Here is an 18529-nt window from a genome sequence, read left to right as displayed (position 1 = left end):
TTGACGCCTTTTGTGTCTAGAAATCTATCTATCTCCTTCTTAAATATATTCAGTGACTTGGCCTCCACAGCCTTCTGTGGCAGAGAGTTCCACAGGTTCCAAAGGAGGAAAGAGAGGTAGCGAGGCGGAGAGGTTTAGGCAGGGAATTCCAGAGCTTAGGGCCTTGGCAGCTGAAGGCACGGCCACCGATGGTTGAGCGATTATAATCAGGGATGCTCAAGAGGGCAGGATTAGAGGAGCGCAGATATCTCGGGGGGTTGTGGGGCTGAAGGAGATTACAGAGATAGGGAGGAAAGGATAATGTGGGTAAGAAACTGGGATCAGGTGAGTTAGAGCTGCCATGGCTAACAGAATAGGCTACATGACTGACCTATGTTCATATGTGTAACCACTCCTGCAAAATCTAGGGCTGTTTCGAGATACTTCAGTTGTATTTTACTGTGATGGTTATCTCTAGGTAAAATTGCTCTGGGGGAGTTTTCTGTTATATAAAGGAAAATGACTCATAGTAGGGCAGTGCTCTGATACGCCAATGTGCGATGCCAGAGTGTAGGAAGTGGGCTCACTTTCATGATGCCTCATGCCTCCAATTCAGGATTTGTGCCACTAAAGTGAGGTGCCAAGTGGAACTGAGACTACCTCCTGACAGGGAGGGAAGATCGCCAGCTCCCCAGCCTACTTGCATGGCTCTTGTGTTGTTCTCAGTTTACACAGAAGAGTTGGAAAGTGATTTATTTTTGAGAGTGGCACCTTTTTCTGAACAATCACTGCATATTTGAGTACATCTCACTTATCTCATTGTTGCAAAAACAACAACTTGTATTCGTACAGCGCCTTTATCGTAGTAAAACATCCCAAGCTGCTTCACAGGAGTGATTATCAAACAAAATTTGACACCGAGCCACATAAGGAGATACTAGGACAGATGACCAAAAGCCTGGTCAAAGAGATAAGTTTTAAGGAGCATCTTAAAGGAGAGAGAGGTGGAGAGCTGGAGAGGTTTAGGGAGGGAATTCCAGAGCTTAGGGCCTCGGCAGCTGAAGGCACGGCTGCCAATGGTGGAGCGATTAAAATCGGGAATGCTCAAGAGCCAGAATTTGAGGAGCGCAGATATCTCGGGGGGTTGTAGGGCTGAAGGAGATTACAGAGATAGGGAGGGGCGAGGCCATGGAGGGATTTGAAGACAAGGATGAGAATTTTAAAATCGAGGTGTTGCATAACCGGGTGCCTTAGTTTAGTGGTACACTTGGTATCAAACAGGATAAATGAAGTGGAGATGCCGGTGTTGGACTGGGGTGGACAAATGTAAGAAGTCACACAACACCAGGTTATAGTCCAACAGCTTTATTTCAAATCACAAGCTTTCGGAGCGCTGCTCCTTCGTCAGGTGAAGTGAAGAGATGCATATAGGCACAGCATATATAGTCAGAGAGCACTGCCAGATGATTACAGGTAATCTTTCTAACTGCCCTTTATCACACCTCGGCAGAGAGATAATCACAGCAATCAAAGGTGTGAATGGTGTCCAAACAGGTCAGTCAGGAAAACATTACATCAAAGAACATGTAATGTAACAAAGAACATATGATGTAATGTTTTCCTGACTGACCTGTTTGGACACCATTCACACCTTTGATTGCTGTGATTATCTCTCTGTCGAGGTGTGATAAAGGGCAGTTAGAAAGATTACCTGTAATCATCTGGCAGTATTCTCTGACTATATAAGCTGTGTCTTTATGCATCTCTCCACTTCACCTGACGAAGGAGCAGCGCTCCAAAAGCTTGTGATTTCAAATAAAGCTGTTGGACTATAACCTGGTGTTGTGTGACTTCTTACAGGATAAATGAAGGCTCCATGACAACCTTCAGCGAGCTTAAATCAGCCTTTGAATCTCCAGCAAATTTAGCTAAACCTTGTACTTTCAGCTCCTGCCCGAGGGCTCACTCTTTCACTTGGTGTGTACCTAAGGCCTGGGTGAGGTCCAAGGCCTCTCTATTTATTAACGTAGTTATGGCATGGCGGGGATATGGTGAAGTTGGGAAACAATAATAAATAATAAAAAGAGCTCAAGGGGCTACGCGATCCTTCAATTAATCAAAATGTAATTTCAAGGGCAAAACATACTAGGGAACATTATCTAAGAGCTACGAAAAACATATTAAGAATAAAACTGGACGGACCACCCGTCATCGACCTCGGCACCCGCTACGGACACGACAACGGCACACCCAGCCCAGTCGTCCCTGCAAAGTCCTCCTCACCAACATCTGGGGACTTGTGCCAAAATTGGGAGAGCTGTCCCACAGACTAGTCAAACAACAGACTGACATAGTCATACTCACAGAATCATACCTTTCAGCCAATGTGGACAGACCCACCAGGGGTGGCGGCACAGTGGTATACAGTCGGGAAGGAGTGGTCCTGTGAGTCTTCAACATTGACTCTGGACCCCATGAAGTCTCATGGCTTCGCATCAAGCATGGGCAAGGAAACCTCCTGCTGATTACCACCTACCGCCCTCCCTCAGCTAATGAATCAGTACTCCTCCATGTTGAACACCACTTGGAAGAAGCACTGAGAGTAGCAAGGGCACAGAACGTACTCTGGGTGGGGGACTTCAATGTCCATCACCAAGAATGGCTCGGTAGCACCACTACTGACCGAGCTGGCCAAGTCCTGAAGGAAATAGCTGCCAGTCTGGGCCTGCGACAGGTGGTGAGAGAACCAACAGGAGGGAAAAACCTACTTGACCTCATCTTCACCAATCTACCTGTCGCAGATGCATCTGTCCTTTACAGCATTGGTAGCAGTGACCACCGCACAGGCATTGTGGAGACGAAGTCCAATCTTCACACTGCGGACACCCTCCATCAAGTTGTGTGGCACTACCACCGTGCTAAATGGGATAGATTCAGAACAAATCTAGCAGCTCAAAACTGGGCATCCATGAGGCGCTGTGGGTCATCAGCAGCAGCAGAATTGTATTCCACCACAATCTGTAACCTCATGGCCCGGCATATCCCTCACTCTACCATTACCGTCAAGCCAGGGGACCAACCCTGGTTCAATAAGGAGTGTAGAAGAGCATGCCAGGAGCAGCACCAGGCGTACCTAAAAATGAGGTGCCAAACTGGGGAAGCTGCAGCACAGGACTACATGCACGCTAAACAGCGAAAGCAGCATGCTATAGACAGGGCTAAGCGATCCCACAATCAAAGGATCTGATCAAAGCTCTGCAGTCCTGCCACGTCCAGTCATGAATGGTGGTGTACCATTAAACAACTAACGGGAGGAGGCTCCAAAAATATCTCCATCCTCAATGATGGTGGAGCCCAGCACATGAGTGAAAAAGACAAGGCTGAATTATTTGCAACCATCTTCAGCCAGAAGTGCCGAGTGGATGATCCATATCGGCCTCCTCCTGAGGTCCCCACCATCACAGAAGCCAATCTTCAGCTAATTCGATTCACTCCACATGATATCAAGAAACGGCTGAGTGCACTGGATACAGCAAAGGCTATGGGCCCCGACAACATCCCGGCTGTCGTGCTGAGGACTTGTGCTCCAGAACTAGCCGCGCCTCTAGCCAAGCTGTTCTAGTGCAGCTACAACACTGGCATCTATCCAATAATGTGGAAAACTGCCCAGGTATGTCCTGTCCACAAAAAGCAGGACAAATCCAATCCAGCCAATTACCAGACCATCAGTCTACTCTCAATCATCAGCAAAGTGATGGAAGGTGTCATTGACAGTGCTATCAAGTGGCACTTACTCACCAATAACCTGTTCGCGGATGCCCAGTTTGGGTTCCGCCAAGACCACTCAGCTCCAGACCTCATTATAACATTGGTCCAAACATGGACAAAGGAGCTGAATTCCAGAGGTGAGGTGAGGGTGACTGCCCTTGACATCAAGGCAGCATTTGACCGAGTGTGGCATCAAGGAGCCCCAGTAAAACTGAAGTCAATGGGAATCGGAGGGAAAACTCTCCACTGGCTGAAGTCATACCGAGCACAAAGGAAGATGGTTGTGGTGGTTGGAGGTCAATCATCACAGCCCTAGGACATCGCTGCGAGAGTTCCTCAGGGCAGTGTCCTAGGTCCAACCATCTTCAGCTGCTTCATAGCAACATAGAAACATAGGAGCAGGAGTAGTCCATTCGGCCCCTTGAGCCTGCTCCGTCATTTAATGAGATCATGGCTGATCATCCAAATTCAGTACCCTGTCCCTACCTTCTCCCCATATCCCTTGATCCCTTTAGCCTTAAGAAATATATCTAACTCCTTCTTGAATCTATTTAATGAATTGGCCTCAACTGCCTTGTGTGGTAGAGAATTCCACAGGTTCACCTTTCTCCTCATCTCAGTCCTAAATGGCTTACCCCTTATCCTTAGACTGTGGCCTAGAAATTCGGTGGCGCCGCGTTTGGGGCGCCAAGCTCGCCTGGGCACCGGAATTACCGCTCCGGATGGAGCCGCTTGCGCCAGCGCGATATTCAGTTTCAGCGCCCCAAACGGAAGGGGGCGCTGCTCGAGGCTCCCCGCGTCCCTCTTGGGGCGCTCAAACTGAATATCGCAGCGCAACGTGCCGCAGCGCCACACGCTGCGGCACGGCGCGCTGCGGTACTGCAGGCCTTCCTCCCCTTCTTAAGGGGGAGGGGCCTGCACCAGCGCGATCACCAATCGCAAGTGCCGGGAAAAGAGCCCGGCACCGAGGAGAAGTGCTGGGCTCTCAGGACACAGCCGGCACTGCCCAGGGGGGGGGGATCAGGAGGCCGGGGAGGGCGGCGCGAGGAGGTGCTGGCAGGCGGCCGCTGAAAAAAATGGCCGCCCCGCACCTCCCCCTTAATTTGCGCCACTACCGCCACAGGTAGGCCCCGTGAACCGGTCGCGATTTGTGGCCGGCGCTACAGGGGGGGGCGCGACCCAATATCGCGTTCGGGGCAGTAGTGGGGCGCTGCACACACCGATGACATCATCGGTGGCGGCGCAGTGCTACAGGCTAACGCCGCCATTAGCGCCCCGCTAAATTTCGCGGGAGGCGTGGCCAGTGGTGCTAAAGCCACTGAGTGCCCTCTCTAGGCACTAACTGGTGGCGCAGCCCACCGAATTTTTAGGCCTGTGACCCCTGGTTCTGGACTCCCCCGCCATCGGGAACATCCTTCCTGCATCTAGTCTGTCTAGTCCTGTTAGAATTTTATAAGTTTCAATGAGATCCCGTCTCATTCTTCTAAACTCTAACGAATATAAGCCTAATCGACCCAATCTCTCCTCATACGTCATTCCTGCCATCCCAGGTATTAGTCTGTTGAATCTTCGCTGCACTCTCTCCATGGCAAGAACATCCTTCCTCAGATAAGGTGACCAAAACTGCACACAATACTCAAGGTGTGGTCTCATCAAGGCCCTGTAGAACTGCAGCAAGACATCCTTGCTCCTGTACTTGAATCCTCTCGCTATGAAGGCCAACATACCATTTGCCTTCTTAACCGCCTGCTGCACCTGCATGCTTACCTTCAGCGACTGGTGCACAAGGACCCCAGGTCTCGTTGCACTTCCCCTTTTCCCAATCTATTGCCGTTCAGATAATAATCTGTCTTCCTGTTTTTGCCACCGAAGTGGATAACCTCGCATTTATCCACATTATACTGCATTTGCCATGCTTCTGCCCAATCACCCAACCTCTCCAAATCATACTGGAGTTTCTCTGCGTCCTCCTCACAGCACACACGCCCACCCAGCTTCATCAATGACCTTCTCTCGAACATAAGGTCAGAATAGGGAATGTTCACTGATGACTGCACAGTATTCACTGCCATTTGCAACTCCTCAGATAATGAAGAAGTCCATGCCTGCATGTAACAAGACCTGGACTACATTCAGGCTTGGGCTGATAAGTGGCAGGTAACATTCGCGCCACACAAGTGCCAGGCAATGACTATCGGTAACAAGTGAGAGTCTAACCACCGCCCATTGACATTCAACGGCATTACCATCGCCGAATTCCCCATCATCAACATCCTGGAGGTCACCATTGACCAGGAACTTAACTGGACCAGCCACATAAATACTGTGGCTACAAGAGCAGGTCAGAGGCTAGGTATTCTGCGGCGAGTGTCTCACCTCCCGACTCCCCAAAGCCTTTCCACCATCTACAAGGCACAAGTAAGGAGTGTGATGGAATACTCTCCACTTGCCTGGATGAGTGCAGCTCCAACAACACTCAAGAAGCTCGACACCATCCAGGACAAAGCAGCATGCTTGAATGGCACCCATCCACCACCTTAAACATTCACTCCCTCCACCACCGACACACCGTGGTTGCAGTTTGTCACCATCTACAAGATGCACTGCAGCAACTCGCCAAGGCTTTTTCGGCAGCACCTCCCAAACCCGCGACCTCTTCCACCTAGAAGGACAAGGGCAGCAGGTGCATGGGAACACCACCACCTCCAAGTTCCCCTCCAAGTCACACACCATCCTGACTTGGAAATATATTGCTGTTCCTTCATCGTCGCTGGGTCAAAATCCTGGAACTCCCTCCCTAACAGCACTGTGGGAGCACCTTCACCACACGGACTGCAGCGGTTCTGGAAGGCGGCTCACCACCACCTTCTCAAGGGCAATTAAGGATGGGCAATAAATGCTGGCCTTGCCAGCGACGCCCACATCCCATAAACGAATAAAAAAAAAGCTGAATTCCAGCATTAGCTTTTATAAATTTGACCCAATAGTTAAATCAATAATAATAAAATTAAGGGTGAAAATTAAAATCACTGCAATCTCCCGATGTTTCAGGGCATGATATTAAATATTACCACAGTCCTCAAATAATTATCACGAATGATATGATCAGTTACTTACCACTTTGTTCCAGAAAGTACTTCACGTTCATTAGCATTCGACCTTGGGGCTTTAAATCCAGCTGTTTTTAAGAGAAATGGAAGAATGAACAGCAGAAAGAAAAGACGATTAAAGGACTGAAATATTAGGAGATTTTCACATATTTCTGCGGATTTCAGAATGTCAGAGCTGTGTGTGGGAGTAGGGAAAGAGAGAACAAAGATGAACTCTTAGCTGTTAAAAATACCTGGATCCCCTTTAACTGTCTTCTTCCCAGCAAACATTTCTTCTGATTAGAAAAAAAGGAATAGTTGGCCTAGAAATTCATCTCGGGGGGTGGCGCAGAACGGGCCGTATCGGATCGGCGGATCGTTATACGCAACACCTGAAATTCAGTTCCACTGACTGCGATGGGCGCTGTGTATGTATATAGGAACACAGGAACAGGAGGAGGCCATTCATGGCTGATCTGAGACCTAACTCGCCTTTGGCCCGTATCCCTTAATACCTTTGGTTAACAAAAATCTTTCAATCTCAGATTTAAAACTAACAATTGATCTAGCATCAATTGCCGTTTGCAGAAGAGAGTTCCAAACTTCTACCACCCTTTGTGTGTAGAAGTGTTTCCTAATTTCACTCCTGAAAGGCCTGGCTGTAATTTTTAGACTCTGCCCCCTAGTCCTAGAATCCCCAACCAGCGGAAATAGTTTTGGCCCTTCCCCCTTTTTTTCTTCTCTCTCCCACATGGCAGCTGTCTCCCATTTTGCCAGCACATATCACATCTAATCTAGAGCTGTCTTTTGTCTCCACTAGTCCTATCACCATCTCGTCTCGTTTTGAATACCTCTTAATGTCTCTTCTCTTTTGTTCTCTCCCAGCCTGGCCTTTCAATCTATTTCATTTCCTGTGCCTTTCCAGTCTTGACAAAGGGTTTGACCCGAAACGTTGACTCTATTTTCTCTCCACGGATGTTGCCTGGCCTGCTGAGTTTTTCCAGCATTTTCTGTTGTTATTTCGGATTTCCAGCATCCGCAGTATTTTGCTATCGGAAATAGTTTCTCTCTGTCTACCCTATCAGTTCCCCTTAATATCCTGAAAACTTCGATCAGATCACCCCTTAACCTTCTAAATTCTAGTGAATACAACCCTAATTTGTGTAATCTCTCCTCATAATTTAACCCCTGGATATCATTCTGGTAAACCTACGCTGCACTCCCTCCAAGGCCAATATATCCTTCCTAAGGTGTGGTGCCCAGAACTGCTCCCAGTGCTCCAGGTGTGGTCTAACCAAGGTTTTGTACAGCTGCAGCATAACTTCTACCCCCTTGTATTCTAGTCCTCTGGATATAAAGGCTAGCATCCCATTAGCCTTTTTGATTACAATGGGCGGCCAATCCGATACCACCCGTTCTGCTTCACCGCCTGATCAATTTCTGGCCCGTTGTCTTTTAATGATTTCCAGGAGCTTGTTGTCTCTCTGGCCCCGTCATATTGGCTTATCAACAGACCCGTGCAATTTATGAAATGATGACATTAGATCGTTAAAAAGCCCTGCAGCAACTAAAAGTTTCTTTCGAAGACTGAAAGGCCAACATGCAGCAGATAATGAGAATACGCATAATGGACTTTGACAATTAAAGAGGTATTGTGTATGTTCTTTCCGAGTTTTAACTTCCAGGTATTAATTTCAGGAAGCAGTAAACGAATGAGGAGGAAAGGCTGACAGCCACACCCACACTCGAAGATCATAGGGAAAAGCATTGGAACCGAAGGCAGTGGATAAACACACTTTTTAAGTCTATCATTAAATCTTTAGCCGCGTCTTCTCTCTATACCTTTCTCCATGGTTCTCATCTAAGCTAGAAGAGATGAGGAATTCCGGCATAGGCACGATGGGCCGAATGGCCTCCTTCTGTGCTGTATCATTCTACATGAATGAGTCCTGGATTCCTACAAATTCTAATGCCAACCTCAAGCTACTCTACGTCTAACTGTTAGCAGGTGTTTTGATCAATTTGCATTTCACAGTTTCTTTTTAACGTTTAGTTTTATCCCCAGTTCCTCTTCACATGCTCTATCTGCCGAGGTGCTCAGCATCACGCGAGAAGCAATCGGTGGTGTGGGTTCCTCCAGGGCCTTAACCTAGGCCCTGTGATCAGGGCCCGTGCAATGGGCTTAATCAGGTGTATCTTTTCTGCCCTGTGCCTTGAAATAGATTTTCCATTGTAGAATAGAAGCATAGAATCATTACAGCACAGTAGGAGGCCATTCGGCCTGTCGAGCCTGTGCCGGCGATAGTGCACTGCTCTGTCTATCAAGAATCAAATCAACTCATGTCCAACAGACTACTAACTGACAGGCAGATCTGGGATTGAAAATCCACATCCGTCTGCTTGGGAAGCAAGCACTTCTTCATCTGTGCCACCAAGACATCCCAGTCATGGGCCCATTTCTGACTGAAAACCACCATTATGGCCACAACTAAACATACCCCTTCCTCATAGCTGGCTGATTCAACAACAACAACTTGTATTTACATAGCGCCGCTAACATCGTAAAATGTCCCAAGGCGCTTCACAGGAGCGATTATCAAACAAAATTTGACACCCAGCCACATAAGGAGATATTAAGGCAAATGACCAAAAGCTTGGTCAAAGGGGTAGGTTTTAAGGAGCGTATTAAAGGAGGAAAGAAAGGTAGAGAGGCGGACAGGTTTAGGCAGGGAATTCCAGAGCCTAGGGCCCAGGCAACAGAAGACAAGGCCGCCAACGGTGGAGTGATTAAAATCGGGGATGCTCAAGAGGCCAGAATTAGAGGAGTGGCGAGATCTTGTGGGGGGTGCGGTGGTTGTGGGGCTGGAGGAGGTTACAGAAATAGGGAGGACTCTGACTGAAGCCAGCACAGTACTGAATGATACATCAGGAATAGATGTTCGACCAAAATGTTCTCTACTTGGGCCTTGTTCATTTTTCACTTCTTACTGTAAAGAATGTAGGGCCCAATGATATCGGGGAGGTGGGAAGGGAGCTGGGTCGGTGTGTGGGGGGAGGTTTAGCAGCCGTTAACCCCAGGAATGACCGGTTTCCTGGAGGTCCTGCCGAATTAAATTGCAGGACCGGATATTACTTTTTCTAATCGATTTCCCGGCTGCAGCCAGCCAGAGTGAGAGGCGGGTCGGCAGACAGGGAGTGAAGCGGAGATGAGTTGGACATTGCGTGGTGGGGGCGCGAGGGGGGGGGGGGTAGTTGGAAATCGGGCATCAGGGGTCCGATCGCGCAATGTGGGGGGGCGGGCGGTTGGAAATCGGGCATCGGGAGTCTGATTGCGCGGGGTGGGGGGTGGCGTTGGGTGGGGGTCAGTCGGCCGATCGAGGGGTCGCATCGTGGGGCGGTTTACAGGGTAGTTCGGTGGGCCGGGGGGGCGGTGGAAGCTCTCCTGCTCATCCTGGCCCACAAGCAGTGCGGGAAAAGCACTCACCTGATGGAGCCGACCCCATCTCGCCTCCTTTAAATGCGAAACAGAAGTTAAATTTGAGGCCAGCAGCCTCTTTAAAACATCTTAACGACGGATCCGCCTCTGGAGAGCGGGTTAGTCACCCGCCCCCAACCCACCTCCGTTAAAACCGGAAGTGGGTGAGTTTCCAATTTATTTTTAATTTTTAGCCCCCCCCCCCCGAACCTCCACACCCCACCCCCTGCCCATCCTGGGGGGTTGAAATTACCCCCATGGAATCTCTTCCCAATGAATCAAGTTCCCGCTGTCATGATTATAATCTTCACTCCGACTGAAAATACTTGCTGTCTGCAGCACACATCTATTATCTGCTAAGAACATCAAGACTGAAAAAGATAGAGTAGACTAACCCGTTAATACAGCTTCTTTGTGGTAGTTATCTAGGTTTTATTGATTTCCACCTGCCGTTCCACTGTATTCTGATAATTAAATTAAATACAGTAATAACAGAACTGAATTCCTGAGTTAACAGAATATTTTTATGATTCTGGCTTATTCAATCCAATGCATAAACGTTCAGCTTCTTTAACCGTATGTTTTACTCTTTTGCTCACATTCACCCATCACCCCTGTGCTCGCTCACCTACAATGTCCAGCAACGCCTCGAGTTAAAAATTCTCATCCTTGTTTTCAAATCCCTCCATGGCCTCCTCGCCCCCTCCCTATCTTTGTAACCTCCTCTAGCCCCGCGACCCTCCGAGGTCTCTGCGCTCCTCCAATGCATTAAGCATTCGATGAGAACATTGCTGATTGTAATTCCTGTTCTTACCTGTCTTCTCCCCTCCTGCTCTCAAACTTGCACACAATGGGGTTAGATTTAAACTTCCAGACTCTGTCCTTGTACCTGGACTCACAGTATAACTGACAAGAGTTTTAATACACTTAATTTGATTATATTGGTTTCAATAAAGAAGCCCCATCCTTCCAGCATACCACCTCTATTGTTTTCCCATTACAGAGTTTGACGTTCATCTGAACAGGCAGATAGGACCTCAATTTAATGCCTCATCTGAGGGATTGATCCACTGCCAATAAAATAAGTACGAACTGCCAACAAATTCAGCATTGAAATATTACCCAGATGTCTGCTTTTCCTTGATTGCGTTTACATTTCTCTGCCAGGGAATTCAGTTCCACCGTGGTCTCGGAGATCAACTCAATGGTTTTGTCCTTGATGACGATATGCATGACTCGGCCCTTGTTGATATGTGCATCAAAGGTGCTGTTCCAAGGCGGGTACATGGTGGGCTTCTTCTGAATGAAGATCTGTCCTTTTTCTGTTGAGGTATTCATACATGTTAAGAGTGAGTGAGGCACCAGGCACACAGTGAGTCAACAAGAGTGAGGGACTCTCAAGTAAAAGACTACACATAGAATAACGGATAATTGTTCGTAACTAACTTTCATTTAAGAGCAATTTTCCCCCTTTTTTCTACTATTTTATCCCTTCCTTCTGCAGCCAAGAAGGTCCGGTCCCCAATTGCTGCCAATAGCCCCTCTAACCAGGAACCACCTCAGACATGACACTTCCCGGTGAATTTTACTGGGAGACAATGCAGCTCCTCATTGGCTCCTCCTCAACTGGTGATAATCTGTTCTTGTGTGCACACTTTGTTTGGACAGTATGAAGACCCTCTCATTTGTTTTCCTCCACGTTACAGGCTACACACCACCCTCACCTCAGAGAGTGGGTCACTGACTAGTCCTCGTCCAACACCAATGTTGTCCTTCAGTTGACCAGTAGCAGCCCGGTGAAGTTTAATCCCCTAATGTTCCCATGTCCATGTGGAAAAGGGCTGAGGCCAGGCACCTCCAAACAACAATTTGGTTGAGATCTAGAAAACTGCAGAATGCTGGAGGGGGAGTTAAACCCGTATCCAATGTGGCACCAAATATCGATCTTCTGATGTCCTGTATCTCCCTACAGGTCGGTATTACACCATGCTATATATTAACATATGGCCTGAAGTTACTATGAAGTAGGATAATAATGTCCGATTGCTTAACCAATTCTTCTGAAATTCCACATCTATTTTAACGGAGCAACTAAATTAAAGAAAAGAAAGACTCGCATTTACATAGTGCCTTTCGTGACCACCAGATGCAGTTTACAGCCAATGAAGTACTTTTGGAGTGTAGTCACTGTTGTAATGTAGGAAACGCAGCAGCCAATTTGCGCACAGCAAGCTCCCACAAACAGCAATGCGATAATGATCAGATAATCTGTTTTTAGTGATGTTAGTTGAGGGATAAATATTGGCCCCAGGACAGCAGGGATAACTCCCCTGCTCTTCTTCAAAATAGCGCCGTGGGATCATTTACCTGAGAGAGCAGACGGGGCCTCGGTTTAACGTCTCATCCGAAAGACGGCACCGCCGACAGCGCGGCGCTGGAGTGTCAGCCCAGATCTTTGTGCTCACGACTCTGGCGCAGGACTCGGAACTCACCAACCTCTGCCTCAGAGGCGAGAGTGCTGCTCACTGAGCCACGGCTGACACTTGGCGCCAGTCGCTTAACTTAACTAATCAATTAACTCCTCTGCTAAATAACAGAGAAAGGTATTTCACACAAACATGATGGGCCTGTAATTCCGGTCCCAACGCGTGAGTACGGACGGTGTACTCACGCGCGGGCCCGTTGGAAGTGCCGGATTTCAGCATGCACAGCGCATGCGCGGGAAACCGGCACTTCCTCTCCATCGAACCAAGGGGTTAAGAGGTCCAACGCGTGCGTGCAGGACTCTGCGCGCACGCGTTGAACTTCCTTCTTTTTGACAGGTTTGCGCGTGTGCAAGGGCCTGAACTTTTTAGAAATGAAAAAAGGAGGCGTAAGGAGTGGATTCTTGCAGGTAAGTGGTCTATTATTTAAAATTATTACATTTTTTCCACAGCTTCATTGTTTTTAAGGACTTTACAGTAAGGTAAGTTTATTTTTAGACCCGATTTCGTAAAAAATTATTTTTTTCAAAAATTTTATTAATTGTTTTAAATAGTTTTTAAAAGTTATTTATAGTTTATTTAATTATTGGGATGTTTTTTAAAATTTTAATGAAAGTTAAACTAGTCTTTTGGTCGCCCGTACTTTTCATGAGTTTGACAGTCTTTACTATCAAACTCATGAATGAGTTTCCCCTCCCCTGATTGGCTGCAGAGTGCTCACCTGATCCCAGCCGGCACCTCGCACTAACTACGCCGCTGGATCAGGTAAGCACATCGCGCCGACATTGGAACCGGGCCTGTGACAGGAAATGCAAGCAGGCCCGGGCTCCAGATGTCGGCGCGCCGGGTGAGTGCAGATCGGGGGCTTGCACGCGTGGCAAGCACCCGATCCTAATTTCCGGCCCGATAAGCGTTGATATGCTGACATCCCATAGTGTAATTACAGTGCCCGAAAACTGTATTTTGGGCTGGAGAGAAAGTCCATCCAACAGCCCCATCCAACGATCTCGCTTATGACAGAAGCTCAATACACAGCTGCCATTTGAACCCTAAAATCACTTGCTGGTATTAATTCTCCGAGAGAATTGTTTCGAAGCTATATTGAACTTTTCTTCTGTCTTTGCCTAGTTTCTGTGCTGTCAAGGTGGGTGTCAGCTGTGAGTGTTGATAACATGCCGATATTCGCACAGTGAGGATGAATGATTCTGACATTATTACTGCAGGTTTACCGAGAAATGATCTGCAGTGGATTACTGGGAAGTGTTACATCCAGCACACATCAACTCTCCGTTTCAGCATACGTCTTATTCTAACCGCAAGGATAAATGGGGAATCCGCGTAGACAGATACTTCGAGTTTGCATTAGAAGGAAGAACACTTCTGGCAGTTGACAGCTATAAGAACCACTTTTGTTTCCTCACCCCATACGGAGTTGTTGCTGTCACTCTGATCACACATCCTATAAGTCACTCCAGAAACGCAAGCGTCCTGGGGCTGCATTCTTAGAGAATGTTCATCGCAGGAATGGGCAGAAGTGCCATTTTTAGCACCAAATGAAGTAACACAAAGGGAACAAATGTCACCATTCAATCCCTCGAAATGTAGGAACAGCTCAGAAAATTGTGGATGTTGATATTTGCTGATTTGTAAAAGTGTCATGTTTTATAAAAGAGAGGGCCAAAGCCTGGTCTTGGGCTGGTCTGTAAATTAATCTCGATCGGGTTATTGATGAGCTCCAATGATTGGTTTTAACTGTGTCAGCCCTGGCTCAGTGGACAGCACTCTCACCTCTGAGTCAGGAGGTTGTGGTTTCATAGTCCCACTCCAGAGACTTGAACTCAAAAATCTAGGCTGACACTCCAGGGCAGTGCTGAGGGAGTGCTGCACTGTCGGAGGTGCTGGCTTTCGGATGAAATGTTAAACCGAGGCCCCGTCTGCTGTCTCAGGTGGACGTAAAGGTTCCCATGGCCACTATTTTGAAGAACAGCAGGGGAGTTATCCCCGGTGTCCTGGGCCAATATTTATCCCTCAATCAACATCACTAAAAAACAGGTTATCTGGTCATTATCACATTGCTGTTTGTGGGAGCTTGCTGTGCGCAAATTGGCTGCTACATTTCCTACATTTACAACAGTGACTACACTTCAAAAAGCGTTTGGGATGTTCGGTGGTCGTGAAAGGCACTATATAAATGCAAGTCTTTCTTTCTTTTCTTTTTTCCAAAACCCCGGGGTAAAGGAGAATTAGCCAGCTATCTCCTCGTGGAAAGTGTGTGTGTGTGTACGGGTGTTGGGGAGGATAATACAGAGCTTGGTCACGGTGCCCGCTACGGTTGATTTGACTCCTGACATTCATTGGTTCTCACTTGAAGAATGGCCTCTTAGGTGATGGACCGAAGGGCAGGGAGCGCCCAGTGAATTTGACCCTGCATGAGTTGCCACTTTGAGGGGAGGAAAGGAAATAATTGGAGAGGGGGAAACTGGAGAGGGGAAAACTGAAGTGGGCAGGCAGGTGGCACAACACATTGAACGTGGTGGCACAGAGTGGAGAAAGCCATGTTTACTCTCATGCAGGGGATCCTCCGCACCACTGAGTTCAGCCACAATGCTAAGAGATACTGCTCAGCGATTTAGCTGTAGATTCCTCCGAGATCTCTGCGCTCTTCCAATTCTGGCCTCTTGAGCATCCCGATGTTAATCGCTCCACCACTGGCGGCCGTGCCTTCAGCTGCCTGGGCCCTAAGCTCTGGAATTCCCTCCCTCAACCTCTCCGCCTCCCCACCTCTCTCTCCTCCTTTAAGATGCTCTTTGACCCAGCTTTTGGTCGTCTGTCCTAATATCATCTTAAGTGGCTCAGTGCCAAACTCTGTCTCATTCCACACCTGTGAGGTGTCTTGGGGCGTTTCACTACGTTAAAGGCGCTATATTAAAAACACACATAATAAGTGGATAAAAGAAAGAATCAGGCTCTACATCTGTACGATCTCGGATATTTATTAAGCTAGGCAGGGGATGGTGAAATACTCACATGGGTTTTCTTTGCGACGTAGGAGAGGATGTGGTCTGTGGACGGCAACAGGCCAGGGCTAAACATAGGACTCCTGTCTTTTGCCAAATCCAAATGCAGACATTGACAGGATAGGGGGGCGGGGCAATGCACGAGCGATAGGAATGTGTCTTCAGGAGACCTTATTGATGTTAGCACTGCAGCTGCCGAACACACATTAAGTTTAGTAGCTTATTTTACCAGAATTTAGGCACCGCGACTCTCCTAAGGGTTGAATTTACTTTCACTGGTGTTTTGAATGAACGTGTTCCTACGTTTGTAGAACATTTCCTTGTCTGATTTTGTAAGGCAGTCATTAACCCACTTAAAAATTAACAAATGGATTAAAATAGCACAATGGGAAGGAAAGAAAGACTTGCCTTTACATAGCGCCTTTCATGACCACCAGGCATCCCAAAGCGCTTTACAGCCAATGAAGTACTTTTTTTGTGTAGTCACTGTTGTAATGTGGGAAATGCAGCAGCCAATTTGCGCACAGCAAGCTCCCACAAACAGCAATGTGATAATGACCAGATAATCTGCTTTTTAGTGATGTTGGTTGAGGGATAAATATTGACCCCAGGACACCGGGGAGAACTCCCCTGCTCTTCTTCGAAATAGCGCCATGGGATCTTTTACGTCTACCAGAGAGATCAGATGGGGTCGCAATTTAACGTCTCATCCGAAAGACGGCACCTCCGACAGTGCAGCTCTCCCTCAGCGCCGCAGTGGAGTGTCAGCCTAGATTTCTGTGCTCAAGTGTCTGGAGTGGGACTTGAACCCACAACCTTCTGGCTCAGAGTGCCACCCACTGAGCCACGGCTGACATGAAACTGCTTGCAATACATTAACTTCAACCCTTTAATCTCCCAAGAGAAAGTTCTGTAGTTTTCTCCTCTTCCCCCAAGAAGGAGGTAACATTCAAAAATGTCAAACCGTACAACTTTGATCAACCATGTTAAATAAAATGTTGTTTTAAAACTTAGAAGATTGATTAAAATGTTCTCCAATATCAGATGTATTGCTTTAGTGGTTTAATCTCTCCTGCCTTCCACCCTATCACAGACCTTCCCTTTTGTTCTTTCCTACCCTCCCCCCTTTCCCTGCCTCTCCACTTGCTGAGAACCTGTCACCTCTCCATCAACCCTGAAACGTTAACTCTGATTCTCTCTCTCCACAGATGCTGGCTGGCCTGCGGAGTATTTCCAGCATTTTCTGTTTTTATTTCAATATAAGATGTACTTATTTGGAACACCTATTTTCACTGGGCGCACAGCACGATAGAAATGAAGCACCAGTACCGGTTTAACGTGCCCATACTAAATTGCGTTTTTTTTATTGTGGGCATCACTGGCAAGACCAGCATTTATTGCCCATGAGAAGGTGGTGGTGGTGGTGAGCTGCCATTTCAGTCATTGCTGTGGGTCTGGAGTCACATATAGGCCAGACCGGGTAAGGGTGGCAGATTTCCTTCCCTAAAGGGCATTAGTGAATCAGATGGGGTTTTACGACAATCTGGTAGTTTCATGGTCACCATTACTGATACTAGCTTTTTAATTCCAGATTTATTTTAACTGAATTTAAATTCGTGGTGAGGTTATGAACTCATGGCTCTTGGATCATTAGTCCAGACCACGAGATTACTAGTCCAGTAACATAACCACTATGCTACCGTACCCTGTACTGACTGAAAATAAAAAATAAATGACTCAGCTCAGTGAAGCAAGAAAGCTGCCTTTATGTAGTTATGTAATTTTTTATAAAACCAGTCTAAAACTGGACCACATGTTCCAAAAGCAGGCTTTTGCTGCCGAGTTTATGAAAAATAAACTTACAGCCCACTGAAAGCTGGACAGGCCAGTACACAAACATGTTCCTCTGACAACTGGTTCTAAATAGCAGAGATACAGAACGGGTGAATATTGTAGGGTAGATGGTGCCAAGTCTGAGAAACGACTGGGCTTAATGGGCCAAATTGCCTTATCTCATTCACTGCCAATCCCTTTTCTTATTTTATGTTTCCCAATGTGACATGTTCCTATTTTCAGTTACCATTAATGCAATGCATCAGTGCCTTTTAATAAATATAGATGTTGGGTTTTTGACAAGATTTTTGAGATAACCATCAAAGTATAATCTGTCACTTGAACATCTCGACTAAGAAATTTTGGTAGTGATAAACGCCGAGATTACAGTCCTTTATCAGGCCCCGTGTGATCGTGAAGACTTCCAAAAACAAATCTATCACTGAGCAAAGGACTGACTAAGAGGAACTGCGCTGGCAGTTAAGACCCTACTCCTGGAAATACACTAGGCCCATTTTAAGGATCAACACAGACGCAAACACGGCGGTAGTGGCCTGAATGCCTCAGAGACATGGACATTGTACAGCAGGCGCCTCAAAGCACCGGAGAGGTACCACCAACGCTGCCTCCGCAAGATCCTGCAAATCCACTGGCAGGATAGGCGCACCAACGTCAGTGTTCTTGCTCAGGCCAACATCCCCAGCATCGAATCTTTGACCACGCTCGATCAGCTCCGATGGACGGGTCACATTGTCCGCATGCCCGATACAAGACTCCCAAAACAAGCGCTCTACTCGGAGCTCCGACACGGCAGGAGAGCCCCAGATGGGCAGAGGAAACGCTTCAAGGACACCCTCAAAGCCTCCTTGAAAAAGTGCAACAACC

At 47.4% G+C, this 18529-nt stretch overlaps 1 protein-coding gene across 1 annotated transcript in view; it reads right to left on the bottom strand.

The window, feature by feature from the left end:
* The window catches only part of prkcq (protein kinase C, theta), a 124057-nt gene that overhangs the window by 92062 nt on the left and 13466 nt on the right, over positions 1-18529 (bottom strand). Inside the window, exons 2-3 of the mRNA XM_086010751.1 lie at positions 11434-11633; positions 6865-6925 (exon numbers count right to left, since the gene is read on the bottom strand). Coding sequence (XP_085866877.1) covers positions 6865-6925; positions 11434-11633 — 261 coding nt within the window. The remainder of the gene's footprint in view (positions 1-6864; positions 6926-11433; positions 11634-18529) is intronic.

Source organism: Somniosus microcephalus, chromosome 17, assembly GCF_052327205.1.
Source record: "Somniosus microcephalus isolate GS21.2 chromosome 17, FLI_Smic_1.0, whole genome shotgun sequence".
NCBI classification, from domain to species: domain Eukaryota; kingdom Metazoa; phylum Chordata; class Chondrichthyes; order Squaliformes; family Somniosidae; genus Somniosus; species Somniosus microcephalus.
Note: the sequence above shows the minus strand (reverse complement) of the source record. Positions and strands in the feature narration are given on the sequence as shown.